The sequence below is a fragment of the Aphanomyces astaci genome, assembly GCF_000520075.1.
Source record: "Aphanomyces astaci strain APO3 unplaced genomic scaffold supercont1.15, whole genome shotgun sequence".
Taxonomy (NCBI): Eukaryota; Oomycota; class Saprolegniomycetes; order Saprolegniales; family Verrucalvaceae; genus Aphanomyces; species Aphanomyces astaci.
Window position 1 is genome coordinate 435,327 of NW_009798278.1, and position 26,630 is coordinate 461,956.

The following is a 26,630-nucleotide window of genomic DNA, read 5'->3' on the forward strand; positions in this document are numbered from 1 at the left end:
CGATTTGTATACTAGTACGTCGGGTATTGAAAGTGCATGTTATTACACATGAGTAACGTTGCAACATCCTAGAACACGAGCACAATCGTGTTTTTTCCCCGTTGTTAAATACGCAAGACTCAACGAACGCCTCTCGATCGTCTACACCACGATCGATGCGGCCTCGGTTAACGCCAATGAGTCTTCGTCGTCTCGTTTGGCGTGGGTGAGACACAGTCCGTTGCGCTGTGCCCACTTGTCGCAGTTGTCTTTGGCACACTTAGCCCCGCCCCCGTGCTGCCGACACAGCTGACGCAGGTGCGCCTTCTTCACACAGCCGTCGACCAAGCACGGCCGACCGCCGCCGTGCAGTTTGCACAATTTCTGGCTCTGAGCGGCGCGGTTGCACTCGGAGACGGCGCAGCGTGACCCGCCGCCATGTCGAATGCACATCCCCCGGCTTTGGACGCTTTTTGTGCACCCCACAGACGCGCAGCGCTTGGACCCTCCGTGGCGTTTACATTTGCCGTATGCCCGGGCTTGACTGGTGCAGCCAGCGACATCGCAAATACGTCGTCGAAACGAGTCTGGCGGCGACTCAACTGCCACTTCAGGGGACGTCGCTACTCGAGAGGGGGGGAGTCGCAGGAGCGGCAGCATTGCGATCGTATCAGGAATGATGTCGTTGTACGTAAACAACGGCGGTAATCCGTTCGATGTACTTGTCGTAGTACTGGTGGCTGCCAAGTTTCTCAAGCTGCTGCTGCTGCTGTTATGCGCAAGCATGAGATCCGTTGTCCATATGGCCGGACTTGATGTGTCATAATGATGCTCCGATGTCGAGCTAGGGGGGGGGTTCATGCATGGATCCGTCGCCATGAGTTCGTGCAGTGAGATATTCAGCCCAGGCGGAGGCGTGGCGTCAGGGGGCGACACCAGCACCTGGGGAGAAGGCGGCGAATGCATGACCCTGTTAAAATGAACAAGTAAACACTTGGGAAAAGTAGCGCGTCTCGTCCCATAACCCAACTGCCAAAACTCATATATATATATTATTAGGTATATATTTGCGGTTTCTTATCGATGGTACGTACGATCGTTATATTAATACTTCTGGAGTATTATTCTCGCAATCATCCAAACCGCAGTAACGTTAATCTAAAGTTTACCTGACCCCGTCATCAAGCAATTGTCGAACACCTTAGCCTTGATGTTATATTGCTTTACAAAGCTGTGTTGTGATCTAGGGGGTAACGTGGGGGCATGCATGTGGCAACGCGTTTTCTCGCACATCTTTTATGAACGTGGATATCGATAAGTTATAGTGTGTCTTACGTATGACGAATCGAGGGGGGATTTATAGCTGAGGGTTGTTGTAGTTTCGACCACGACCCGAGCCTTCAGGGTCGAGTGAAGAGTCCGAAAGCATGGTCACTCGAGCCCCCCCTGATAACTGACGCGTTGTACGTGGAGCTGCTGTCCCGCCAGTGGGTTGAGTTCGTTTCCCGTCCAGTGCCAAGGGCAGTGAAGACTGAAGCCGTGGCGACGCTTTCACTGCAATCGCTTTGTTGGTCGTACCCAGTGCATGTGGAGGTTTGGTGGCTCTGGGGGGAATGGATGATGTACTCGTTGTCAACCGAATTGGTAGTCCCTGGTGAATGCCCAACGTGCAATCTGACTTGTGGTCGTGTCGCTACCGTGGTAGGTATCGGTTTTGCGCCCGTGGAACGACTTGGACAGTTCCACATGTGACACTCCCCCTGCCGTCGAAGATCTTTGCGGACGGAACCGCAGCATCATCACACATTGTCGAGCGTGACTACCCCGGCGGTAATGCATGTCAAGGACCATCATTCCGGCAAGTGCCACCACGCTCCCCAAGGAAGAGAGCGTAACTATGAGCGTGGGGGGGTAAGAAGGCCGCGCCTAAATTGGTGGGGTTGTTGTTCGTAGTCACGACGACTGTGTCGACATACATGACATTGATCTTGGCTGGCAGCGCGGTGTTGATGAGTATGGTGAAGACGCCTGGAGATGGCAATTGCACGATGGTTTGAAAAATGACAGAGCAACGGAGCTACTGTTGCTACTAGCTCGAGTGTTGTTGACAGCAATGCTATCGACTGAGCTGATACACGTAGGGTCACGACAAACGAAGAGTCTGGACGTGGCTTATGTGGGGATTTGGGATACCGTGGTGAGCACGACTACCCAGTCGATAGCACAGGACTGGTTGGGGAGGAATAGGACATTGGAACTGCAGTTTTGACGCAGGTCCACAGCTACGGGGCAGTCGCAAGGACTTCTGAACATCATGAAATCGTTCGCAAGTGGTTTCGTTGATGCAGTGCCAATCCAGCACAATGGGGGAGGGAAGGCGTTGACGATGGTCGTCACAGTGGCCAGCATACACCTCCATATCACGGGCATTGTGCCTGCCTGAGTTAAAATGCGTTGCGACAGCACAATTGTAGTACGCAAAAGAAATAACTGTCGATGCGACGACACTACATGAGTACTTGTAAAATGTGCTCAAATAGATGAAAGCGGCTCTAGAATGATTGAAATGGCAAAGCTGGCTTGAATTAAACCCCTCAAGATTTGAAAATATGGCAACAAGGACTACTCTCAACTTCAACCTGGCCTGTCCGAGTTTGCGCCAAGTCATCAGATTTTGTTAGCTGCGAAAGAATTTTCCGATTGAGACGGGTGATGATGCGGGAAAATCAGTTTCGCTAGGGCAAAACCCGCAAAACGTAATGTAACGTTACAGTAATTGTGAATGAAAAACTTGGACACGACTTAATTTTAAATGAATATAAAATGGTTTACGAATGTAAACAGCACAGTTTTCATGTTGCAAAATGAAACTTCCATAGTACTAGTACAGTATAATAGTACAGCATGACCTTCAAAAATCTTACAGTACCTTACAATTGTCCAAATCCTTCCGATTTTATGGAGTCAAATTGGCCACGAAAGGGTATCCATTGTGTCAGTTTCAAAATGTAAACACCTGTTTATATTTTACCAAAAAGTATTCTATTTTCGTTTGAAAGTTAACCTAACAACTATTAATAAATATAATTTAAAACCTTAATTTTACAGGTTTTGCCCAGGCCAAAATATTTTTTGCGATTTCCCGCAGCCTCCCGAAACATTGTCTGTGAATGAGGGAATTATGCCATCCCGATACACTTTCTTGACGGTAGCCCTGTAACCTGGGACTCCGTCCTAACGTTAACGTAGATTTCCAATTTAAGAGACATATTTTGGAGGCGCCGTCTTGAAATGGAAGCAACTCAGCGCTGACGAATGGGATTCAACCCCTGAAAGTTGATACATGAAGTGGAAAGGCGAGTCATTTGATAGTGGATTGAAACATCGATTTTGAAGGTATCCTTGATGTACTGAAGTCTCATTTTCCAAGCAAAACACCTCTTTAATTGAGGGACATTTTAAGAGACATATTTTAGGCTTCGAATTTGTATGGTCCATTGCATATTAATTTTGTGGTTAGGGTATGGATTCTCAAGAGGTAAATTCACACTTCATACAGGTTATCAAATTATAGGACTAATAGTTCGATGGATACACGGTCAGTTCATCCCATAGAAGTTCAAGAGCGCACATCTTCGCAACCAGGCGAGGTATGCCACAATTCACTATCAGTACTGAATACCCATCACCAGTAGATTACACAACAATCTCCACATTGCTAACACTACGAGTGGTCGCTCCATTAACGTTAGGCAAAGGCGCAAGGCTAAACTTGGCGGCCAAGGCGGCCCACTTCCTTGCGAGAGGCGACATAACGATCTTCGTACCTCGATTGCCCCTCTTGACCAACAGGGCCTTCTTTCGTTTCGCGGCTTCCTGGCGTTCCGCTTTTGTCTTGTCCATGTTGTGCAGCAACGCCAAGGTAAGAATTCGCCCACCTACAGTTCATGACCCGTGACAATCATATAGGGAAAAATAGCAATCACCAACCAACATCAATGCGTTTTCTTGTTGACTTCTTCTTGGCCTTGGTTGGAAGGTACAGTGCTTCACTTCGAACGACGATCTGACGTTCGATCCATAGGGCTTCCACGAATGACTTGGGTACGCCACAGTTTTTGAAAAGGTTGTATCGCTTGATCATTTGCTCCTGTGATAGGGGCCACAATCCGGTAGCACGATAACCGCTGATGACGTTTGCAGGCAACACACTTTGCGTCCAGGATGTCGAGGCGATTCGCAAGGCCGCTGCCTTTGAAATGGAATGAAATTCTCCAGTTTCTATCGTTTACATGATACATCCTCTGCTTTAAGTTAATTATATTTGCAAAATATACCGTACCGTCTTGGACCATTGCTTCAAAGATAGCTTTACGAATTGAACACTTGTAAGGGCCAAACACAGATACATCCAGGGGTTGAAATAAATGCGTTGCATTCGCGGGAAGGCAAAGTAGTACAATTTGAAGTGAAGTACACAATGCTAAAATGTCCGAGGAATAATGCGAAGCAAGGACATCAAAAATCAGCAACACAGGACGATTAACTGTTTTGTCCAAAAAAGTAGAAACATGTCGCAACCACTCTTCAAACAAATTCTCATTCATGAAACCCTTTGGTGAAGTTGACACAGTAGCATTAGGGACATCGCATTCAGAACTTAATATCTTTTCAACCGTTTCACCAGGAAATACAAATGATGGTGGCAATACAACCCCAGACGCACTGGAACAGGCCACAATAGACAAATGGAAGTTCGTTGCTACCGTTTTGGCCCATACATTCTGAGATCCCTTCAAGGCGACCACCGACTTGGACTTCTTCCGGGAAGCAAACGCCGTTTCGTCCATATTAAAGATATGGTCGGGGGTCAAGGCGTGGTTCGTGATGGCATCGGACATCGAATCGAACAACATGTTCACACCCTCCATGGTGACTGCATTTCTTGCGTGGGAGATCACCTGCGCGACGCGGTTCTTCAATTGGGGGTGGCGCTCACGAAATCGCTTGAACCAACCGGCACCGACTGCTAACGACGCGTCAAGCCGACGGACAAGCTGGTTGGCGTTGACGAGGATGTCTTGGCGATCGACAGGGTACCCGTCTTGCTGCATGGCTCCAATCCACGCAACCAGGTCCGTCTCGCATGATTGTGGCAGGCATGGTTTCGGGCCTCTGCGAAATGGCACTTTGAAGGTCCCCGCCTTCGTTTCGCGCACGGCTTTCATCAATGTCTTGTACGGAATCGTCGTGTGTTCAGCCACAATGGTACCTATCTGGCCATCAAGCACTGCATGAACTGCTCGTTCAAGCTCATGCTTGTGTGTATCTCCTGCGTGGTCGAGGGACCATGGAGGCGCGAAATCAAAACTGATGATTGAGTAGCTTATCAATTTATGGGGGAAATGCCGCCAAAAAATACTGGAGTATGATTGGCTGAACACGAAGTCTCTTAAATTGTCCGATGTCTCTTAAATTGGAAATCTACGTTACCCCCGAGATGTAAGCATATAACTAAATCCTCAGGATCAACATTATCTCAGTGGTTTGCGAGAGACAATGAACCTACGACATATCATTTCAAGAATCCACAACTGCGGATCCCCAGTATCTACAACTTCAAGCTACTCACATGTCGCGTAGTATATTACAATACTGCTCACCATTTCAGCTTCGTACGCCTTTGGCCCTGTAACGTCTGAAACCCCAAAACCCTTGTGCTTAGGTATAATTCAAACGTTTAGATACCTCAGTTGGTTAAGATTATCGCTCAACGGATAAAAGGTACTCCGGGCTACAGCTGTAAAGCACTTGTGTCTACATGTAATGCCTCTTCCCGGGGTTGTGTCGCCAGTGCTTAACGACCGTTAACCAGCGAGTAACTTAGTATTAATAACTGGTTGATATACACTACTCCAGAGTAGTATCGATCAAACTGATGCATATATGCCACCAATATATATACAAAATTTAAGTACAGCAATTAGAGTCTTGATAGAAGTGTTGTACATGTACTGTTCCGGTAGATACAAATCTTCGTACTTGTACCAGATTGGGTGGTTCATACATGTAGAAACAATACTACGTGCCGTACTTTTTAGCTCGTATATTAATTGTACGAATTGCAATACATTATAATAATAATATATTGCAATTCGTACAATTAATTCTAGTATAGGGTAGAAGATAGAAAGACCAGGAAGCATCAAAAATATATAATAATATACTACGTAGTATTATTCATGCTTCCTGGTCTTTCTATCTTCTACTCTCCTTTCTACTCCTTCGTTCTCAGCCTGGTCTCTGCCCTTTCAGTCTCTTAAAGTTTAACGTACCTTCGTTTACGGCATTGCATAAGCTCTTGATCGCTGTCGCATTGCCCCTCAAGACGACTATTGTTCCGATGAGTACTGTAGCTCCCGCATGATTAAAAGGGCTCTACTGAATGAGCGCTGTTACAGTATGCACATTGGGTGGCATCTACCAGTGTTCCGTTCGTGATGAAGGGGTGGTACCGATTTGTTTCTCTTGTACTGTGCGCGCCACTGAATGCACAAATGCCAAAGAAGAGCATCTACAGATAGAGCGTAGGCAGACTGACATACTACGTACTTCCCTGCCAGCCCCCCCCCCCGCGACCATTCGTACCAAGTATGGGTTCCGATATTCTCAACTCTACAAATTCTACTTCCGGTCCTCACCCCCCCATCATACAGCGTGAACCCAATTTCTCATCCCCTAGCCTCTTACTTGAACGCATGTTCATGTTCGTCCAACTCGAACGTCTCCATATGTGACATCATTTACTATTCAAACAACGACGAGTCTATCAACATCGTTTGCAGCGTCGCTTTGACTTGCTCTGCAGTTGGTCGTCTCGACGGCTCCATGTCGACACATTGCATCCCGAGCGTTGCAATCCATTCCGGACATGAAGCCGAAAACGCCGGCCTTAGTAGTCCGAGGCGCACCTTGTCCATGATGCCCATCTCGTGCAGGATGTGGCCGTCGTCCGTTCGCAGGTTCCGAAACGGCACTTGGTGCGAGTCCAGTTCCGACAGAATCATCCCGAACGAGTACACGTCCACGGCTGACGTGTACCGACTGCCGAGGAAGAGCTCGGGCGCCATCCACCGATACGTGCCGACGCCGCAGCTCAGCGACGTGTTGTAGTCTTTCACAGTTCTAGACAGCCCAAAGTCTGTCAGTTTGGCCCCGACCCTTCGTCCTTCGTCTGTAACTCTGTCACATAGCAGCACATTGCGGCTCTTGAGGTCGCGATGGATCACATGCCGGTGGTGCACATACGTCAACCCGTCGGCAATGTCCAACGCTAGAAGGACCATGTCGTCCCAGCCGCAACTACTTGGCGTCGTCTTGGCAAGATGCGAAGTGAGATCCCCGCGAACGAGGAACTCCATTACCATCTGGATGTCGCCTGACGGCAGCCACGACGCGCCCAGCACTCGGCAGATGCACGGATGATGCAGTTCCACCATGAGCTGGATCTCATTTACAAACACTGTGATGTGGTCGATCGTTTGCGGATGGGTGGACACGAGCGTCTTGATGGCGACGACGGCGCCGAGGTAACGCCCGCGCCACACTTCGCCGTATGCGCCTTTGGCTACGAGCTCGTCTGCGTGCAGGAGCGAGTCGTCAATGCGGAATGGCCGCAGTCCCTTCATCTCAAACTTTTCACCGAGTGCGACGAAGTACGACATGGATTCGTTCATGGCGGACGACCTTCGTTGATACGACGATGCATACGGATGACATGGCAGTAGATCACTGCGCTCGTCGTGTCGTGGTGGCTCGGGAAACGACGCGCTGGGGACACGCAGAGCGTCTGGCATCTTGTCCAACGTCGAGCTGTACGATGCATCGTCATCGTTGTTGTTTCGTTGTTTGAACACCTCGCTGGAATCGTCGTGAGGGTGCTCTGCGAGGGTGAATGCCTTCCTGAGAAGTTGCATGTGTTGTTCTTTTCGTGCTGCGTACACCGATCGTGACATGGACACAAGGCGCCAAAACACGATGACGAGCTTGGCTAGGCCGACCAAGACGCCGACCGAGATGACGATGTCGTCTGAGAGAGACATAAGATGTGAAAACGGCCGTGTGGATGAAAGAGGGGGCATACCTGGCTCTATGTGTCGCATGGTGGACGGAGGAAGCGGTGGCTGTGGAAGCTGCTGTATCAATGTCCTTCTCACGGAGGACATGATGTGATGATTCATGGAGATTTTTGTCTGAACACGGTGGAGTGGCTGGTTTCCAATTGGCTAACATTCACTATATCTAGCATGCATTTCGTACGCAATGTAAACCTTTTAACCAAACACAAAGATGATAAATGTACGATATGAATTGAACCTTAATAAAAGAATGTATCATTATGCTTATATATTTGATTTATAACCACCACTACGAATGAGGTCTCTTCCGGATAATGGTTTCTTTCCAAATACCATTTGACTCACATATTGGTGGTCGTCTAAAATGTGGCGGTCGTTGGTTGTAGCACCGCGGCGGCTTGCCTTGTCAACACATTCGAATCGTCAGCTGTCGTCAACGACCAAGTCGTATGCGTTGCGAAGCTCCATCTTCATCCCGACCACTCGAGAAGTGCCGGCAGATGCTGCCATTCCAAGCCACCAACTGCTCCTTCGCGCGGGCTTTATGCGCAAATCATCGAACGGCATCTACATGATGCTACCCCTTGCCCTTCGGTCGCTGGCCAAGTTGGAAGCGATCATCGATACCCACATGCATGCCATCGGGTGCTCCAAGTTGAGCATGCCGAACCTTCTCCACAGTGACCTGTGGAAGGAGACTGGGCGATGGGACTCGAGCGGGCCAGAGCTGTTCCGTGTCCACGACCGCCGCGACGTCGCGCACTGCCTCGGGCCGACCCACGAAGAAGTATTTACGTCCCTCGTAGCGTCCACCGTCACGTCCCCCAAGGCACTCCCCCTTCGATTGTACCAAATCGGCCGGAAGTTCCGCGACGAGATTCGGCCTCGTTTTGGCCTGCTCCGTGCCAAGGAGTTCATCATGAAGGATGCCTACACGTTCGACGTGGACCGACATGGGGCGGAGGTCACGTACAACCTCATGGTACAAGCCTACCACGCCATCCTGAGCGAACTGGACGTTCCCATCGTCCAAGTGGAGGCGGACACTGGCAACATTGGCGGCAGCCTCTCGCACGAGTTTCACGTGTTATCAGGGTTTGGCGAAGACGCGATTTTGTCCTGCGGGACCTGTGACTACGCCGCCAACGTCGAAAAGGCCCGCGGGGTCGTCGGCGGCGGCGGCTCGACGCCCACCACTCTGGCGGACGTGCTTGCCCACGACAACGACGACGTTGCAGTCACGTACTTCCAAGCGACCGCCGCAGACTCGACCAAAAAAGTCCTGGCTGTGCTGTCTCCGGCAGGGCGACATGTGAACGTTCTGTCGCTGAAGCCACACGGAGTAGATGTCGACACCCTGACACCGCTGCCCGCCATCTGTGGGGACATTGCCTCGCGACCAGTGCAATATTTTGTCGACTCGGCGGTATCGGTTGATGGCCTTCCTACCGACGCCATCGTCGGAGAGTTCCGCCAGGCCAAAGAACACGATGGGTGCCCTAGCTGCTCAAACGGAACGTTAGTGGAGAAGCGCGGTATTGAAGTCGGGTACGCCGCCTGCGTTATGATCCACACTATTGGTGTCCCTATCACTGATTTTGACATTTGTGGGGTAGGCATGTGTTTTACTTGGGCGACAAGTACTCCAAGATCTTAAAAGCCAACTACGTCGATGCGTCCAACAAGGTGCAACCCATGGAAATGGGATGTTATGGCATGGGTGTCACGCGGCTCTTGGCCGCGACGGTCGAAAGTCTGCACGACACCCACGGCATCGTGTGGCCACAGGCGATCGTGCCGTATCGTGCGGTGGTCGTGGGGCTGGCCAAAAAGGAGGACGATGACGTGGCAGTCGCTGCGAAGGCCATTGCGGGTACCCTCGCGACAGTGTGGCCTGACGATGTAGTGCTGGACGACCGGTGGGGCGAACGGCCCGGGTTGAAGTTGACCGAGGCCGAGCTGATTGGCTACACGTGGCGCGTTGTGGTGGGCAAACGCTTCGCCTCGGAAGGGCTGGTCGAAGTGTTGCATCGACCGACCATGCAAATGAACCACGTGCTAGTGGACAATGTCCAGGCGCACATCCAACAGACACAGTAAAAAGTCCATTGAGAATAATAGAAGTTTGTGTTGATTTTTGTTATTACTGCAAGTTGCAAAGGAATGGCGTGGGCTCAACCCTACAACCCAAGGTACAAGTTAGGATTTGTCTAAGGAAGCAACTGAAGTTACATGACGAATTGGGTATGGGCGGCGGCTGGCAGTAAGTTCATCACCCCGCAGACTGTGCATTGAAATTGAGAGCCTGGTGCTGCTCGCTGGACATCGTGGGTGGTGCCGCACGACCCGCAGTTGAATGGGACTTGGAGCACTGGCTGCGCCATGACCAGTCCAGGAGGGCGGTTGAGCTGCTGATCCAAAGCGCGGGCATACACTTCGTCAGGTGAAAGAGAAGATTGCGGCGGAGCGGTGCCCTCAGTAGCCTACATTTGGGTGATGTTGCATTGGTGTGGAGAAGTGTGGACAACATTACTACCTGGGGAGGCGGAGGTGGTGTTGTGATCGACGTCGACTCGTGCGAACTGTGTTCTACGAGTTCCACACCTTCAGAATTCACCTGCGTCGGGGCTTCTTCAACTGTCATCGACGACGGCTCCTGTGGCACAACCCAAGTGAACTGACAATATTCGCCCGCAAGTTATACATACTTGGCGTCCTGGGAATTCAGACAAGTTGCGACGGGGCATGGCGAATTGAAATTTGGCCTCCAGTTGGCTTCGTACGACGGCAATGGTACCTCCCTTGGTTTAAAAACATCTAAGCTATCACTCTTACTTTAGACTGTCGACAATGAAACCTCGTAGTCACTATACCCAGGGGGCGACGTCAAAATTACCTTAGGTTGCCGTTGAACCCGAACAACGGTTTCGTCCACAGTATGTTGACCATGGCAAACTACCAGTCATTGTTCAGCTGATGCATCGCTCGTTTTAAAGGCTGCCTTCTACCATTGTATATTGTTGTCGCTAACGTTAGGAACACGAGGAGGTATCATGCTTCCGGATTGCGTTCTGTCGACAATACCAAGTCAAAGCAAGGACGGTTACACGCGGTTACATCGCCGTTTCACAGTTTGCCGCCCGCTAGGGCTCCGCCATGCAGTAGATGGAAAATCCGCAGCCCCCTTCGCCCTCCATACACCCGTTCTTGAACACAACGGTGGCTTCGCCGAGTGATGGAGACATATTCCAGCCCGACTACTGCGACACACCTCGCGACACCAAGCCCAACGCCAGGTCTGAGTGTGCTGTCTCGACATTGTGTTTTACCCCCTAGCAAATGAATGCCGTAGACCGTTCACAGCATCGGCATCCAGCGATACATTGTACACATGTGTGCATTACGGTCGTAACCTGCAGACCCTCGTGGCAGCGCCACCGACGTCCTTTGTGGTGTGTCGGGTTGGGCGGGTGCTGGAACCGTCCAATGCGAGCGAGTTTTGGAGCTGTCCCCACGGCGAAAAGCACGTGTACTCGATGGCGTACACTCAATTTGCCAGCTCTCGAATCGTCGACTCTGTGCGTCCCACAGGGCTTGTCATGCGTGCATCACAATTGTTCTGGTAGAGTTTCGATCCAACGTTCAACGAATTGCTTGTCGTCAATATTCCCCCGCATGCCAGCGCGGATGGGGCGGGAGGGGGGTGGGGCGTCCGACTGGACCTTATCCAGCGCCCAAGTGCCAACAACCAAGGCGACGACATCCTCTTGGCGTTTGCTTCGCTACCTCTCGACGGCTTTCGACCTGGAGCTGAGTTGTCCATGACTCTAGCCTTCCCTCGACAAAGTCAAACCACCACCACCGAGCAGGCGGAGATCTTCGTCACGATGTTTCGACAACGGCGGTACATTCTACACTGTATATATGATTTCGTGAGTATGTTTGATGGTGCTATACACAGGGACGCTGCAATGTCGACGCTGTGGCATCGCCTCGAGTTGACCATCGACGCTATGCCAGCTACCCACGGGAGTTTGAAGCACGAACAAACGATCGCAGTCGTTCAGATCGTTCCCTCGGCAACGACGTCGGTGCCGCTCTTGGTCGAGTCCCCCCTGGTGGATATTCCATTCCTTTTCATGCCTTGACCTTACAACCGCAAATATAAATACCCTACCCTAGCCGTTCCCAACCATTCGTTGCCATGCTGACTTTGCAAAAGCGAACGAGAGCACCAACAATTGCAGGGTCACCCCCGGCGGCCACGGGGACAGCACCATGTTTGGATGGCGATATCCCGCGCTGTTTGACTTTTCAATTGTTCCAAACGCGTTCTTTATTCAGGTCGCCCTATATGCCCCCAAAGCCACGTCCACGGTAATCACTAATATCTTCACCTCAATATATTTTGTGATTGTTTGGTTGTAGTACGTTTGCGTGGGGAGCAGCGCAGTGACCACGCTCGCTGTGCCGTCACGACAAGGGTCTAGTGTTCCGTGGCCATCGATTTTGATGCGGATGTCGGACGCTCCGTGGGAAATGCCTCTGCATGGTACGAGGAGAAATTCTATCGACGACGTGAAAGGGGTTAAGTGGTGGGTAGGGATGCTTCGGTGGTGGGAAGGCGCATCGTGGCAGGATTTCCGGAAACAACGTGTGGTTTGTACGAACCGGCTGCAAGCCACCAACCAATCACGGACAGTCCCACAATGGATGGCTGCGATCGCTCGCGGTCTTAACCGACACCCGATCTCCACGGTGGTGGACACGGGCGGAATCGTCGGGATGATTGCTGCTATGTACCAGTGTCGGGATACCGCGTCAGACAGCAACGACCAAACCCAATTGCCTTCCAAAAAGCAAGACGATCCTGCCGTGGGCAATTGGCAGGCGCAACTGCAAGGACTCGTGGCTGAAATCGCTGCCAAACAAGCCTTTATGGACAAGGTAAGGGGTGGCCTATGTACCACCATGAAAGCCACTCTGTCGTACATGACGCTCTTGGTAGATGCAAATGGAAATGGACAAGCGAACCAATGCCATCAAATCTTGTGGTGTGGAAATTGTCGACTTGCGGGTACGTTGCTAAGTAGCCAGATGATGGCTGTTGTGAGGGCATCACCCTGCCTGACACGTTGACAGAAAAACGTCCAACGCAAGGACCAGCTAATTCAAGCGCTTCAATTGAAACTGCACAACTACGAAGTGCTCGAACAACGACAGCAAGAGGTACGTTCTACCAGACATGTTTTGAAACATGTTTATAACGATCCATAACACTTTAATTACACCAGGAAATTCGACTTTGCCTCGATGGCCATGGCGTGAGCACCACCAGCTTCCCCGTACTTGCCCAACACTACACTAAACTTCAGAGCAAACACAACACACTGGAAGCGTCCCACGCACAACTGTCCAAAAAGCTGCTCGAAGCCCGGAATTTCGAGGCTGAACTCCTTGAAACCAAGGTCCGGTGTTATAATCTCCTTTGTAATGACATACAGACACGACCACAACCTTTGATTAGATACAGTACAAAGCCCTGGAGGCGGCTCACTTGAGCCAAGCCAACTTTATTCAAAAGGCCAACGCTGAAATGCAAAAACTCGCAGTCTACAAGGTTCGTTTGTCCGTTCGCTGGTCGATCGTACTAACCGATGTCTGTAGCAAACCATAGCGACACAGGAAACAGTGATCGGGAAGCTCGAAAATCTCGTCGAATCCAAACTCGCAGAGGCCAAAGCCAGCTCCGTGGGGCCAAATGTCCACGTACGTTGGACTTAATTATTTTTAACTTACAAGGGCGTTGGTTGGGTAGGCGGAAATCTTTCGACTACGGCTTGAAAACTCCTACCTGAAGGAGCAACTCACGTTCGTCACATTTGCAGTAAAATATCATTGCAAGGAGCTCCAATTTGTCATTAGGCTACGGTCCGCGTCGTCCATGCAAGAGCAGCCGCACGCTTTGTCCAAGGCTAACCTCGAACCACTGGCAGCCGGCAAGTCTACCTTTTCTACATCGTCACGAGCGCTGCAACCGTTAACATCGACCACCCCCCCTCGCCGTCTCAAATCCCCCAATGTCATCACGACTCCCCCGTCGACTCGGCGACTACGCCCACAGCCCAATCAATGCGATACACTGACCAGCGTTGCCCCCCCACAGCCAGAAACGACAGACGCTAGCACCAATACGGAGCCATCCTCTCCCGTTGCCGCGGCCCGCATGTCAGTTCCATCCACCGACCACGACGACAACGACAAGACCGAGGACGTCCTGCGGGTCAAGATTCGCGTGTTGGAGGACCAGTTGCGCCTCAACACGACGTCCGCCGCCCAGGAAATCGCGGCGCTGAAAGCGCATGTGTTTGAGCTTGAACTCGAGTCCCAACTGCACTAGTACTTATTTGGACTCAAGTACTGGCAACTAGGTACTAGTAGACCGTTTATTTAACCCGTTCGTTTTACATGGCCAGCCAGTTGTTGTTGCCGATTGTAAGCGCCATGGATCGCATGATCAAGTCGCGGAGTTCGTTCCAGAGCATCGGCTGCTGCGCCTTCATGCGCATGTACTCGTCCCGGGTCAAGCAGTACACGGTCGAGTCGACGTTGGACCGTGCCGTCATGTGGCGCGGCTGGTCGAGGAAGAAGTCCACTTCGCCAAACATTCCCCCCACACAAACCTTTTCCAGCATCGTAATCGACGAGCTCTCGCCGTGATCGACGCTGCCATCTTTGTTCATGTACAAGTCCACGCCGCCCCCGGCCAAGATGTAGAACGCCCCCGAAGCATCCGAAATCTAGGCAAGAAAGTAACATTCGACTCGTTTCGACCAACAAACGATATACGTACGACGTCTAAAGTTGCTGTATTTCGTAAACAGCAAATGATATATACAAAGTTGATGTTTTCCCCAATCAGGAAAGAAATGATATATGAAATAATACAGCGTCACCACAAAGTTGACTTTTTTGTCACCAGAAAATAAAATATTGTGGATTCGCTATAAACTTCCAAAATTCGCCTGGTTTGTCGAATCAATTTTCAATCACGGCGGAGTTCTGATTGGTTGAATATACTTGTCCATTCTGCAAGAGCCAATCAAATTCACTCAAAAATGGATTAGCCAATCGCGTGGGGGCGAGATTAATCGATCCGATCGACGGGGTCTGGAAATTCGTATCGAATCCACAATAACAAAATTGATCCATTATTGTATTGTAATTTTAACAAAATCAATGAGAAAATTCTTCATCTTGTACCTTTATTTTCAATTCAACGAATTGTCTTCTTTGAATTGAAAAAAAGCAAAGTCACTAAACCTGCTCAAATAAATGGATTTTTGGCGAAACTAGATAATGATATATATATACAGTATACGACGCAACAAACATTCCTTCGATATTGAAACAACTAAAAATTGATATATATATGTGTGCTGTACGAACCTTGTAAAACGAGTGGTCGTGGCTGACGACGACTTTGGTGAAATATTCGGCCAACGGGTTGAAGAACTCGCTGTCGTCTGGTCGTCCCACAAATCGATTCAACAGTAGCGGCAACGTCTCGTTCGGCCGAAAGAAGGAATTGTTGCGTGAATTGAGCACGATGTCCGTTTCGCAGCGCTCGACGGCGGCGTCTCCGTTGCGGTGAAAGTTGCTCTCGTCAGCGATTTCGTTGTTGAGCAACAGCGTCTGGATCTCTGGGAGGACATTCGCGTACAGAATCTCAATGCGGTGGCTCGCGCACAGTTCGCGGAGGATCAAAAAGCAACTGCGCGCGGCGGTCGCGTCCATACCCGTCACACGCTTAAAGTCGAGCACCAAGTACCTACGTTGTCACAGATGAATCACAACGGAATGGAGAATCAGATATACCGCGTGGGCAAGCGGTTGGTGGATTCTGAAGGGGCGAGGGGCGTGCCGTCTAGATGCTCGAGGGTGACGGCGCCGCCTTGTTCGAGCGCGCCGTACGGTTGAAGGGCGGCGGCGTGAGAAGGATGCACGAGAACCCGCAGCTCCTTCTTCACGTCGTTCATAATGTGCACGGCCGTGCCAAAGAAGAGGTATCTATTCCATATTGTATGTGTATTGGTTTAGTTTATATGTGCAATGTAGATCTAGCATTTCATAATAATAAAAATGTGATTCCCAAATATATACATATATATATATTAATTATTTTTACCATATATATATATATATATATATATGTAAAAACCAATTAAGGTAATTTGAAAGGACAAACCAACACAAGATTGTACGTATGCAGGGACAAGGTCCAATGGTACAGTTTCAACCGTACCCGTGAAGTTCGAGAAACACAATCGAGTCGCGCTCTTCGGCAATGATCGTCCGCGACACAAAGTTGCGCACGGCGGCACTGCGCTTGTGCACCCGCTGGACTTGGCGCACCTGCGAGTACCCGACGAAGAAGTTCATGATAGCAAACCCAATGCCAATCACCATGCCCCCTTCCAAATCCACCACATTGATCGCAATGAACGACAGCCACAACACCAAGTATTCGCGGAGGAGCACCTTGTGGTACACCAGTACCAGCCTAACATCACATACACATCAACTTGTATCGTGATTCATCACACATCCTCACATTCGAATCCAATGCAAACAGAACTGTCATGTACAGTGTGTGACCACGATGAAACGATATATAGCACAGTGATAAATATATGATATATTTCATACTCTTGCATGATATATATACCAATACACTTCTTCATCTTACGATATAATTCAAGTATATGATAGTGATATATACATATGCATGATATACACACGATAGTGATCTATATATATGATAGTGGTATATGATTTATATTGATATCATACGATACCAAGAGTACTCTATTTCAAGATGCTAGACGATATACTAGTAAAGTGCACATCATGTGCATAAAGCCTTCACGATATATACTGTACACTAGTATGTATATATAGATAGATCGTCTTGTTTTACCATTCAACCATCAGATCGATGGCAATAAAGATGAGGGTGGCAGCAAAGAAGAAGCGCGGGACGTAGCTCAACAAGCCCATGGGCATGACAACCAGAGCAAACTCGCTCAGAATGACCACGAGCCCCACGACGCGCGAGTTGGTTTTGGACCGGTACGTGAAGATCGTCTGCGAAAAAATGTACGACCCAGTGTACCCGCCGAGGAGCCCCGACACGACGTTGGACCAGCCCACGGACGCCAGCTCGTGGTTCAAGTCGAGCTTCTGGCCCATGTCCATCTCAATCGCAGCCACATCCAAGCACGACCCAAATGCCACCACAAACGTCATGCCTATGCGATACAGTACATGTAGATCCGTCAGGACTGTACGACCAAACGATGTCACATACGAACGAACGACAATGTCTCGATTATTCGAGTGGGGGAGACAATCGATCGACCAATCAAAACACACAACACGAATGCACTAGCCAATCAAATACACGCATTCCACTTCTACTGCGACACGGGACGATATGTTGTTTACATACAAACTTCAATACAAAACCAATCGATGGATGGATTTGGTGAATCAGCACGAACAATATATCCAAAGTTTGACTGAAAAGGGCAATCAATTCATGTATCAGTCACGATATTGTCGATTCGAACAACTCAACCAAAGTCCGATAGACACGAACAGACGACACTGCGAACAACAATACACGGCTCGAATTAGCCAACGACTCAATCTCGAATCGTACCGAGCCACGTGGTGATTTGAGATGGCATCACATGCCATTGCACGTCCTTGAGCGAGAACAGCGACAACATGTCGGAGAAGTTGGCGTCCGGAGTGAGCTGACCGACCCACCCGGCGTCGCGCGCGTCCGCCATCGAGTAGCCAAACCCAAACAAAAGCACGTAAAAGGCAAAGAGGACACCGACGATCACTCCGGGGAGGGAAAACGCGTCGTCGCACTTCTGAGACACGAACAGAAACACGTAGCCGCCGACGACGCCGGGGAGGCACAGCACGATGTTGTTCCATGTCAAGAGCTGCAATGTGGACGTGAAATCGTTGATAACCAGCCCCGTGCACAGCGACAGTCCGGCGAAGAGGCAGAAGAGCCCAATGTAGGCTAGGTACCCGCCGACGACTGGCATCGGTAGGTAGGACACGAGCCCCGCGAGTTTGAACTTGCCCAGAGCAACTAGAGTTATTCCAAGCAAGGCGGTGGCGAGCCCAATGGTCACGACGGTGGTGGACACCTTGGCTTCGAGGGTTGCTTCGGGTCCGAGTTTGACGCAGATTGAGGTGGCGATGGCACTGAGGAAGATAAGCCCAGCGTCCTGCATCGTTGCTGGGATGACGTGGCACGTGGAGAACGAAGAAGCGAATGTAGGTACGTACTTGCACTTGACCAATGGCAAACGGAAGTGTGCTCAGCAGGCAAAACATGATTTGGTGCACCACGCTCGACAGCATGACCAGTTTGGTCAAGATGGGCATGAACGTGGCAAAGTCCGGGTGGCTAAAGATGATCGCGGCATATCCGTACATGGTCGGAATGGCCAGAATTGCATTGATCACGCCGTAAATGGTGTTGCGCGTCAACCGGGCGGCAGCCGACGCGGCGTCGGCGGAGGACGATGCCGGCGGGCCACCAAGCATGCTTGACTTGTCCGAAAAGTCGTCCGCCAGAGCGATGGAAGGCACACGGAAGCTCGCTCCACGGTGTCCTATCGCCTTGGGTGTCGCACTGTGTGGCGTCGAGGCTAAGTGTAACACCACGTTCACGATGATAAGGTGAGGATGGAATCAAACCTGATGGCGCCGGCGAGCGGCTGTGCCGTGGAGTAGCACCTACGATGGACGCGCATAAGTATGGGATGGATGATGCCATGGGGTCGGTCATGAAGTACCTACCGGAGCGCGCTGGAGACCTCATCACTTGGAGGATGCCACCGAATTGTGAAGTGGGTGTGCTGCCCAGCGGAAAATCAACCAATCAAACAGCAGGAATACCTCGCGACATCGTGGAAATCGAAGATTTCATCTATTCGCGTATTATACTTGGTAAATGTATACTTCGGCATCTAGCCCTGAGAGGCAACTCCTCAATGGGCTCGAGTGAGGATGCAGCTTGCTAGGGGTCGATGGTGGACCTGTGTGCATGTCTAGGTACATCGCGTTCATAAGGATGTTGCCAAAGCATGGGATGACTGGAGTGAGCTTGCAGTACAGAGCTCTAGCAGTGCTGCAGAGCGATGGGCTGCTAGTACCGGTACAATGCCGCCAGTTCTATCGCACTAACAGTAAGCTACAGTACTGCAAGCAGCAGTCAAGGACGTACTAGTACATTGTACATAGCTGATTGAATATGCATAGTACTGTAATGGACGCTTCGATGATGATTGATGAATTGGGCGGAGGGTTTGAGGTGATTGGTGTGTCAGGTTGAGTGTTAATTGCACCGTGATTGGTCAAACGCTTTGTAACTGTAATTTCGCAACTGTTCAAGATCGAACAAGATGGCCGCGCGCGGTAAGCTCGGCACGCGCAACAGTGTGATCCTGGATATTCCAGCAGCGCTGGCCTCGTCGTCGTACGGCAGCCACAATAGCTCCGAAGTGTGCTTCTCCGAGTACTACTACACTTTGGTGTTTCCCAACACGCCGCACGACTTAACTGACGTCGCGGGCGAGCGCATTTCGTTTGCACAAGCCAAAGCCATCATTCGGGAAGTAACATGTGGAGGCGAAGCCAACAAGACTCATGCTGTGAACGAATTCATCCAAGCTTGGGTGGAAAAGTTCCGGTCCGTGTCTCCCATCGACGTCGACACGATCCCCGTGGGGTACTTTCGCGAAGTACGACTAACGTTACATTACCGTTATGATGTGTTTACCGGTGGCATACCCCTCATATTGGTGCAATGTGCCTGTAGTTGATGCGCAACATTGTGATTCAGCGGCTCGAGTCCATCCCTGGTCTGTCGTTAGTCACGTTCACATCGTCGTCGAGTTCTGAAACCAAAGGAAACCTCGTGGAACCCCCTAAGGAGTCCAACAATGACGCAGAGTACATTTACTGTTTGATTCGAGTGAGTCGCGACCTGCTGTTCCAGCAAGCGGATCTCCACAACCTGCTCGTACCAATCTGGCCCGAAGTTGATCCTGGCAGCGAGGTACCCACCTACCAACTACATCAATACCATGATACCTAATGCTTGCTTTCATCCTTACGACTAGTATTGGGACATTCACGGACCTGAAACGGTGTGGACCGTCGACGACGCCGAGCGAGAACTCAACCGCATGTTCCTTCAAGGGGAAACCCAAGCCGACGAGGCGCAGCTGTTTGACGACGAGTCCCCTGCGATGGTGTCACGCCGCATCCACGCCATCCAGCGCATTGCCGACCGGTCGATCCAGCCGTGCTACCATCCGTCGCCGCACTTGTACTTTCCCTTTCGCAACCACCCAGCGTACCAGTACCTGTATCGACACCTCGAAAGCAGCTGCCAAGCCAACATGCCATTTCGCATTGTGGACAAGATCCGCGTCACCAAGGGGCTGATTGACGGCGAGTTCAACTGTGACTTGCTGCGAAAGCACAACTTTCTCGTCCATCACATGTGCGTGCACTCTCGAGACCCGAGCGACGAAGACGAAGTCACGCTGGACATGCTGTGCGATCAGTGGGGCAGCCTTACGTCCTTCTGGCACGCATGGAGCCACGGCCATTGCCGCCATCTTCTCGGCGTGCTGTACTACCAACCCATTGACCTCATTCGGCACTACTTTGGCGAGCAACTAGCACTCTGTACGTGCACTGTATATATATATATATAAAATATATGCACTAGACAAGCAGGACGTTATTCCTAACACTCACACACACGCTCATAACGCCGTGATAGACTTTGCGTTTCTGTCGTTTTATGCCGCCCAGATGGTGCCCCTGGTCGCATTGGGGCTTGCGGCCCCGCTCATGAAGTTTGTACTGCGCGCTTCGCACCTCGTGTACTACAACACGGGTCTTGCCGTGTTCAACTGCCTGTACGCCGCACGACTGTTGCGCAAGTGGAAAGTCCAGCAGCGCTGGTATGCGTGTATATGGGGCATGGAGGAAGTCGTGTTTGACAACTCTGTGCGCGCGGAATATGTCGGTTCGATCCGCATAAGCCCCATCAACAACCTGCCAGAAATACACGCGCCCGCGTCCACCCAAGTACAGTCGCAGCATTGCGTTCATCCCAACCTCGAGACGCATTTCCCATTTTGTAGGGGATTCGGCGCCTCCAGAGCTCAACGTTGCTGTGGATGGCTATTGCGATCGACGGCGCCCTGATTTACGGCGTATTTGCCCTGCAACATTACGTCGAAGCCCAATGGACCAGCCATTCCATGTCTGTGTACTCGTACATTGCAATTGCGTTTATAATCAACTTGTCGCAGTCCCCGTTTCACGCGGTAAGACTCTTCTGGTTTTCCTATATCCGAGTGACGTTTGACGGTTCTTGGGGTGACCACAGGTCGTTGTGTACTTGAATGAGTGGGAAAACCATCGCACGACCAACCAGTACGACGTGGCCCTCACCGTCAAATGTGCGACGACGTTGTCCCTTATCTCATTTTTTGTGTGTGTGTTTACATCCAACGTTGTGGTAATAGTCTCGACATTTCAAACGCTCAACTACTTTGGGCCGATTTTGTTCTCCATGTTCTTCAAGCCGTACTTGTTTGGATGCAACAGTACCAAACTGCCATCGCTGGACGCCGCGGCCTGTGCCACCGAGACGGCTAACCTCCTCCTCGTGGTACTCCTCTTCAACTTTCTCCTGTCCATGCGGGACATTGCCGGCCCACTGGTCGACTCCATATCACATGCCGTACGTACGCGGTACCAGTACGCTACCCGCCTCCAATCTACCTACGTGTACGCCCCCCCTTCTCCCCCTCTCCCCCCCTCCATCATCGTGTGTCTTTGCCTCCCAAACGAATGAAACCACGGTGTGTGTCACCTTCTAGTCCTCCAACGCTGGACGCCGAAGTGCAATTGGAAGCATACGACGGTGTGCTTTTTGACTATGCGCAGATTGCCATTACATTCGGGTACGTGTCGTGGTTTGCCGCTGCGTCGCCCCAAGCTGCGATCGTAGCGTTTGCCATTACATTGGTCCAGGTACAACCCCTAACCCCCGAAACCCCCTAAACCCCTTAATCCCCTAACCGCCGAACCCCCTAACCCCCTTAACTCCCCGCTCAACTCTAACGCAAGAGTAGATTCGCGTGGATGCGTACAAGCTGTGTTTTTGGATGCAGCGGCCGTTTCCAGTGGCGACGGCCACGATTGGCGGATGGACGATCTACTTCAACATGATTTGTTTGGGCGGTGTGGTCGTGAACGCCGCGACGGTCGTCCTCGCGGAAATGCTGACTCATCAAGCGCATATGAAATGGGAGGCGATCCCGACCAAGAATTGGCTCAGCCACTTGTTTTCCCTTACAATTCTCATGGCTGTGCTGTATGCATTGGCGCTGACTATGACCATCTACGATACCGACGACAGGTCTAAGTTGCACCACATTAAGAGCTTGCAAACTCGCCAAGAGTACCTCCGCAACGTATACCTGTACCAGCTGACCAAATCCACATCCAGTCGCGAACGCCCCCGCGGGGGTATCTACCTCAACGGTACGTCGTTGGAAATATGACTGAAACGCTTGCTATGTTTTTCTCATTCTTTTTACTATTTTTGGAAATATATATATATAAGTATTATTTTATACCGTGTACACTGGTCTACCCGCCTGAGTTGGCGCGATGGTCCCTATAAAATGAACTGTGACCCCCCCCGTATCGCAACCAATTCCGTACCTCCAGTGGAGAGTTATCGTTTAAACTATTATGCATGGCAAAACTAAGTTTGCCTTACTGAACAACCCCCCTCAACGTGCTGTGTATTGCAGGGGTGTACCGGTACATTATCAGCGGGGACGTAGACGATGGCGACCAAGTGGACGAGTTGCGGGATGAACTGCACGTGTTGGAGCGCGCGATTCGTCTGGAGCGGCCGGACGAGTCGGAAACCATCGGGACGTTCCATGTGGTTGTAGTGGGTGCCAACATCCTGCCTGTGATGGATCGCTCTACGAAGGCGCTGGACGGGTTTGTCAAGGTCAAGCTCAAGCTGGGCGACAAGGTCCTGCCGTCCAAACACAAGACGGCTGTGAAGCGCAAGACCCGGAGTCCTGTGTGGAACGCCGCGTTCGAGTTCAAGATTGTGAGCTTGGATACGTTGGTGCACTTGGAAGTGATGGACTGGAACATGGTCGGCAAGAGCGACCACGTCGGGCTCGCGACGATGCCTGTGACAAGTGTACTGCCTACATCCACCGACTTTGCCGATGCTGACATTGACGTACGTACGACACAGTGATAGATGGGTACTCATTCCAACCACGGACACACAGCATTCCAACCTTGATTTGAAACATTCCACCCGTTGACTTGATACATTCCAACCTGACGCTGTCGCATGTTTTTTGCAACCCAAGCATTGCTCCTAGTATCTATATATTGAATTATCAATAGGGGACATGCGATATGGTGGCGGTGGACATCCCCGTGGACTTAGCGGACGGACTGCTTGAGTCGATGGCCAAGGACATTCCAAAGTTTGGCCGACCGGTGCTGCACGTGAGCATGGGCGTCAAACTCAACGCGGTACGTAACGGTCGCGTTTTGGTCGTGGAGTCGTCATGGTTGTTTCGTGTGTGTATGTATGCAGCAAGGTTGCGTGCATTTGCGCCACCACAACCGAAAGCGACGCGTCCAGGCGATTCTCCAGGACATGCAAACGTACTTGGTGTGGAAATCCGACGACGAGTAACCAACACAAGGACCAAGACTATATCGAATATAAATAAGATATGAAAAATTAGGTAGTTTTGGAGGTCTAGACACTGAGAGTGGACGTGGTGGTGTGGGGCAAAGTCGTCGTAGCACACCCCGTGTCGGGCGAAGTGGCTTCAAGTGGCAGCCGCCGTTGCAAGTAGAGCAAACAGAGCACGGGAAACACGGTCGGCACGAGTTCAGACCATACTTCGAACGGCAGCAGCGGCATGTCTGCAAACCCAGACACACCGAACGCCGCCAAGACCTTGAACAGCAGCCGAATCCAAGTCGTGCCCGTGATCACGCCCACTGACAGCACCAGCTTGACCATGGATCGGTTAAAGTCCTGCTCCGACACAAACCGCTGCGACTGCAGCAGCCGCGTCCGAATCTTGAGCCCTTGCACGATCAACAAGATGGTCGTGGCCAAGTACATCGTGCAGCCTACGACCACCAAACCCGAGCGGAGCGGGCTGTCACGGAACGCATCTCCTCCTACGGACGTGTCTGGGTACGACACAATGCTGATGCACGTGACCACGGCCCAAGCGAAAACACTGACGTTCACGACGATCACGACGTTGCGGAGGCTACAGGGACCACTTGCTTGTGGCCCCATGCCGATGTTCTGGCCGGTGGCGGCGACGCCAGCCCATTCGACACACACGTACGAGAGCGCCAAGTTGAGCAGAAGCATCGCGTACAAGGACGTGACATACGTGAGGATCCAGGACTCAGTTGTGGGCATCCAAATGTACGCCGCGGACTTGGGCATGCTGAATACGATGACCTTGAGGAGCACGACATGGAAGAGAACTCGAGCAGTGCCGCTGTTGTGGCGGATATGGAGGTAGATGCGGGAGGCTGTCGCGAGGCCGAGAATGGAGTACATCGCTAGACAGAGGATGCCTGTGACCTGGAAGTCTGTTACAGACGTCGCGTACTTCATCACTGCTCAAATTCTCGATTTGGGAAGCACGATCGATGCAGATCAAGGAAGCCAGTGCAATATTGATCCGTATATACTGTACTAGTATGCACGAATGCTCTCTCCCATAACTTTTACTATTTTTATAGTAAAACCATGAATTCAAAAATAATACTATTAATACTCCGTAGTAGTACGTATTATTTTTGAATTCATGGTTTTTTTTATTTGGGTCCAAGTCCGACACTGAGACGTATCCGGACAAAAATATTTTCGCAATCCAAAAAATGTCGATCAATACTTTTTCGTTTATTATGAAAATGAGTGCCAGACTATTCCAGGCCATTCCTGAGCTATTTATCATTAAAAAGTTTTAGGGCTCCTCTGGATATCACGCCATAAAAATATGCCAAAACTCGAAATGAGATTTTACAAAATTTGTCCAATATACAAACGCAATACAAAAAGAAGAGGTGGTGAAACCGTCTGGATTCATCTGGATTGTGCGCCAAAACGATGCTCACGACCATGATGATCCTGCTCGTCGGCGGCGCCTCAAGCGACGTCGCATGATGTTGATTTCATACCTGGTCTACCACTACTCCGCCTACCTCTTGAAGACGTCAAAGCAGGTCTCCATCTTGTCGGGGGCTTTGTGGGTTGCCGAAAAAACGTTACTGCAAGGAAACGAGGATGCCTTCGTGGAGACGTTTCGAATGTCCCGTGATGCGTATGGTGGACTGCTGCACGATCTCGTCCAACGTCCAAGGGCCCATCTGTGTGCTGTGTGGTTGCTGCGGTTTTCGAAATGCGCCGTTTTGACAGAACATTGATGTTGAAGTGGTCACATGGACTGTCTTTGCATGAGAAATTGACCTTATTTATTTTTTAGGGCTCCTCTGGATGCCACATTTTATGTCATAAAATAGAGAATTTCTCCATAAAATGTAGAAATGACAAAGTCTTCAATTTTTGTCGTCTGGATAACACAAAGGCGGACGAACTCGACATCTCCTGGCTCAAGGAGCTTGTGTACCAAGCGGTCGTGGTTGGGAAACGTGCGCGCAGTGGAGGCGTGGATCGAGGCGCTCAAGAAGCTCAACCATAGCCAGCCTCAAGGCCCACCGATGCAACAGCTCAAATCAAGACTCGTCGTGTGCCGCGTATATCGCCACGTCCTTCGAGGTGGAAGTCGAGTCCACGGAATGCTGAAAGGTTTTGATGTAGGCATCCTCGTTACCTTCGAGCTTTTCAGACACCCACATGGCCCCAGTCAAGACAGAGACGCGTTTGGATGTCTTCAGCAGATAGGCTGAATAGTGGTATGTCATGTACGCAACCATGATCCATCGTCGGCGTCGTCGAAGGCGCTGTTGGAGCACACATAGTTGTAGCTTCATCCGAGCTGCGTGCAACTTTCGCGCGCAATCTAATTTCAGCGAGATGACAGTTTCATCATGTGGATCCAGACGGTTTCTCAAACAATGTTTTTTGGTATGGTGCAAGAAAGCTAGAAACGACGAAGTGGCCAAATTCTTGGAATCGAATTTGAAAGGTTTTCGGGCACTCTTAACCTATACCTAACCTGCAAAATTGCATGTCAAGTGAGCGATTGGCTGATTGGGTTTTTGATTTCCAACATTCTTTTGAAACCATGAAATTCGCGTTTGCGAAGCCCACAGGTCGATTCAGGCCCTGAGACTGCGTTTACACCAAGA

The 26,630-nt window shown here is 50.6% G+C and overlaps 10 protein-coding genes across 11 annotated transcripts; 4 read left to right on the forward strand and 6 right to left on the reverse strand.

Moving 5' to 3' along the window:
- Positions 1-22: 22 nt before the first annotated feature.
- Positions 23-958, reverse strand: H257_07340 (hypothetical protein). The gene has a single exon (XM_009832826.1). The coding sequence runs from the start codon at positions 943-945 to the stop codon at positions 142-144; it is 804 nt and encodes a 267-aa protein (XP_009831128.1). The 5' UTR covers positions 946-958; the 3' UTR covers positions 23-141.
- A 421-nt stretch (positions 959-1,379) lies between these two features.
- On the reverse strand, positions 1,380-5,338 carry H257_07341 (hypothetical protein; the record flags this gene model as incomplete). The annotated part of the gene is made up of 6 exons (XM_009832827.1): positions 4,746-5,338; positions 3,970-4,129; positions 3,807-3,917; positions 2,173-2,261; positions 1,677-1,905; positions 1,380-1,630 (listed from the first exon to the last, which is right to left on the reverse strand). Exons 1-6 carry the CDS (start codon positions 5,205-5,207, stop codon positions 1,380-1,382), a joined length of 1,302 nt encoding a protein of 433 aa, XP_009831129.1. The 5' UTR covers positions 5,208-5,338.
- A 1,425-nt stretch (positions 5,339-6,763) lies between these two features.
- On the reverse strand, positions 6,764-8,227 carry H257_07342 (TKL protein kinase). The gene is made up of 2 exons (XM_009832828.1): positions 8,123-8,227; positions 6,764-8,068 (listed from the first exon to the last, which is right to left on the reverse strand). Exons 1-2 carry the CDS (start codon positions 8,217-8,219, stop codon positions 6,786-6,788), a joined length of 1,380 nt encoding a protein of 459 aa, XP_009831130.1. The 5' UTR covers positions 8,220-8,227; the 3' UTR covers positions 6,764-6,785.
- A 230-nt stretch (positions 8,228-8,457) lies between these two features.
- Positions 8,458-10,249, forward strand: H257_07343 (proline-tRNA ligase). The gene is made up of 2 exons (XM_009832829.1): positions 8,458-9,665; positions 9,734-10,249. The coding sequence occupies exons 1-2, from the start codon at positions 8,482-8,484 to the stop codon at positions 10,215-10,217; spliced, it is 1,668 nt and encodes a 555-aa protein (XP_009831131.1). The 5' UTR covers positions 8,458-8,481; the 3' UTR covers positions 10,218-10,249.
- H257_07344 (hypothetical protein) lies at positions 10,226-10,891 on the reverse strand. The gene is made up of 4 exons (XM_009832830.1): positions 10,826-10,891; positions 10,654-10,773; positions 10,350-10,600; positions 10,226-10,297 (listed from the first exon to the last, which is right to left on the reverse strand). Exons 1-4 carry the CDS (start codon positions 10,862-10,864, stop codon positions 10,261-10,263), a joined length of 447 nt encoding a protein of 148 aa, XP_009831132.1. The 5' UTR covers positions 10,865-10,891; the 3' UTR covers positions 10,226-10,260.
- Positions 10,892-11,099: 208 nt separating this feature from the next.
- H257_07345 lies at positions 11,100-15,091 on the forward strand. 2 transcript variants are annotated; one of them, XM_009832832.1, is made up of 15 exons: positions 11,117-11,413; positions 11,470-11,695; positions 11,744-12,021; positions 12,079-12,235; positions 12,300-12,494; positions 12,546-12,669; positions 12,721-13,064; positions 13,126-13,194; positions 13,260-13,346; positions 13,412-13,585; positions 13,645-13,737; positions 13,785-13,886; positions 13,936-13,988; positions 14,043-14,548; positions 14,598-14,618. In XM_009832832.1, the coding sequence occupies exons 1-14, from the start codon at positions 11,283-11,285 to the stop codon at positions 14,515-14,517; spliced, it is 2,508 nt and encodes an 835-aa protein (XP_009831134.1). In that variant the 5' UTR covers positions 11,117-11,282; the 3' UTR covers positions 14,518-14,548; positions 14,598-14,618. The 2 variants fall into 2 exon arrangements, with proteins under 2 accessions (XP_009831133.1, XP_009831134.1); XM_009832831.1 differs by having other exon boundaries at positions 11,100-11,413; positions 14,043-15,091.
- H257_07346 (hypothetical protein) lies at positions 14,178-19,048 on the reverse strand. The gene is made up of 9 exons (XM_009832833.1): positions 19,008-19,048; positions 18,906-18,944; positions 18,492-18,856; positions 17,842-18,430; positions 17,098-17,428; positions 16,423-16,680; positions 15,996-16,187; positions 15,567-15,948; positions 14,178-14,917 (listed from the first exon to the last, which is right to left on the reverse strand). Exons 1-9 carry the CDS (start codon positions 19,027-19,029, stop codon positions 14,582-14,584), a joined length of 2,514 nt encoding a protein of 837 aa, XP_009831135.1. The 5' UTR covers positions 19,030-19,048; the 3' UTR covers positions 14,178-14,581.
- A 533-nt stretch (positions 19,049-19,581) lies between these two features.
- Positions 19,582-25,001, forward strand: H257_07347 (hypothetical protein). Its single transcript, XM_009832834.1, has 12 exons — positions 19,582-19,951; positions 20,029-20,268; positions 20,333-20,906; positions 21,004-21,314; positions 21,371-21,556; positions 21,619-21,691; positions 21,758-22,022; positions 22,115-22,268; positions 22,370-22,781; positions 23,057-23,508; positions 23,682-23,813; positions 23,878-25,001. The coding sequence occupies exons 1-12, from the start codon at positions 19,613-19,615 to the stop codon at positions 23,977-23,979; spliced, it is 3,240 nt and encodes a 1,079-aa protein (XP_009831136.1). The 5' UTR covers positions 19,582-19,612; the 3' UTR covers positions 23,980-25,001.
- H257_07348 (hypothetical protein) lies at positions 23,989-24,993 on the reverse strand. Its single transcript, XM_009832835.1, has one exon. The coding sequence runs from the start codon at positions 24,931-24,933 to the stop codon at positions 24,046-24,048; it is 888 nt and encodes a 295-aa protein (XP_009831137.1). The 5' UTR covers positions 24,934-24,993; the 3' UTR covers positions 23,989-24,045.
- Positions 25,002-25,605: 604 nt separating the features above from the next.
- H257_07349 (hypothetical protein) lies at positions 25,606-26,223 on the forward strand (the record flags this gene model as incomplete). Its single annotated transcript, XM_009832836.1, has 3 exons — positions 25,606-25,697; positions 25,937-26,075; positions 26,140-26,223. 3 exons carry the CDS (start codon positions 25,606-25,608, stop codon positions 26,221-26,223), a joined length of 315 nt encoding a protein of 104 aa, XP_009831138.1.
- Between the last annotated feature and the right edge of the window lie 407 nt (positions 26,224-26,630).

Excerpts from the sequence above, each read along its gene's own strand:
- H257_07340 (XM_009832826.1), bottom strand. The coding sequence starts at position 945 with ATGCATTCGCCGCCTTCTCCCCAGGTGCTGGTGTCGCCCCCTGACGCC.
- H257_07342 (XM_009832828.1), bottom strand. The coding sequence starts at position 8,219 with ATGAATCATCACATCATGTCCTCCGTGAGAAGGACATTGATACAGCAG. Across the intron at positions 8,069-8,122 it reads CATGCGACACATAGAGCCAG|ACGACATCGTCATCTCGGTC; the intron begins GTATGCCCCCTC and ends TGTCTCTCTCAG.
- H257_07343 (XM_009832829.1), top strand. The coding sequence starts at position 8,482 with ATGTGGCGGTCGTTGGTTGTAGCACCGCGGCGGCTTGCCTTGTCAACA. Across the intron at positions 9,666-9,733 it reads AAGCGCGGTATTGAAGTCGG|GCATGTGTTTTACTTGGGCG; the intron begins GTACGCCGCCTG and ends TTTGTGGGGTAG.
- H257_07344 (XM_009832830.1), bottom strand. The coding sequence starts at position 10,864 with ATGCCCCGTCGCAACTTGTCTGAATTCCCAGGACGCCAA. Across the intron at positions 10,774-10,825 it reads CTGAATTCCCAGGACGCCAA|GAGCCGTCGTCGATGACAGT; the intron begins GTATGTATAACT and ends GTTGTGCCACAG. Across the intron at positions 10,601-10,653 it reads CACCACCTCCGCCTCCCCAG|GCTACTGAGGGCACCGCTCC; the intron begins GTAGTAATGTTG and ends ACCCAAATGTAG.
- H257_07345 (XM_009832831.1), top strand. The coding sequence starts at position 11,283 with ATGGAAAATCCGCAGCCCCCTTCGCCCTCCATACACCCGTTCTTGAAC. Across the intron at positions 12,495-12,545 it reads CCCCCAAAGCCACGTCCACG|TACGTTTGCGTGGGGAGCAG; the intron begins GTAATCACTAAT and ends GTTTGGTTGTAG. Across the intron at positions 13,989-14,042 it reads TACCTGAAGGAGCAACTCAC|GCTACGGTCCGCGTCGTCCA; the intron begins GTTCGTCACATT and ends ATTTGTCATTAG.
- H257_07346 (XM_009832833.1), bottom strand. The coding sequence starts at position 19,029 with ATGAGGTCTCCAGCGCGCTCCG. Across the intron at positions 17,429-17,841 it reads TCAAATCACCACGTGGCTCG|GCATGACGTTTGTGGTGGCA; the intron begins GTACGATTCGAG and ends TGTATCGCATAG. Across the intron at positions 16,681-17,097 it reads ATCGATCTGATGGTTGAATG|GCTGGTACTGGTGTACCACA; the intron begins GTAAAACAAGAC and ends ATGTGATGTTAG.
- H257_07347 (XM_009832834.1), top strand. The coding sequence starts at position 19,613 with ATGGCCGCGCGCGGTAAGCTCGGCACGCGCAACAGTGTGATCCTGGAT. Across the intron at positions 20,269-20,332 it reads AAGTTGATCCTGGCAGCGAG|TATTGGGACATTCACGGACC; the intron begins GTACCCACCTAC and ends CCTTACGACTAG. Across the intron at positions 22,023-22,114 it reads CGCCTCCAATCTACCTACGT|TCCTCCAACGCTGGACGCCG; the intron begins GTACGCCCCCCC and ends GTCACCTTCTAG.
- H257_07348 (XM_009832835.1), bottom strand. The coding sequence starts at position 24,933 with ATGAAGTACGCGACGTCTGTAACAGACTTCCAGGTCACAGGCATCCTC.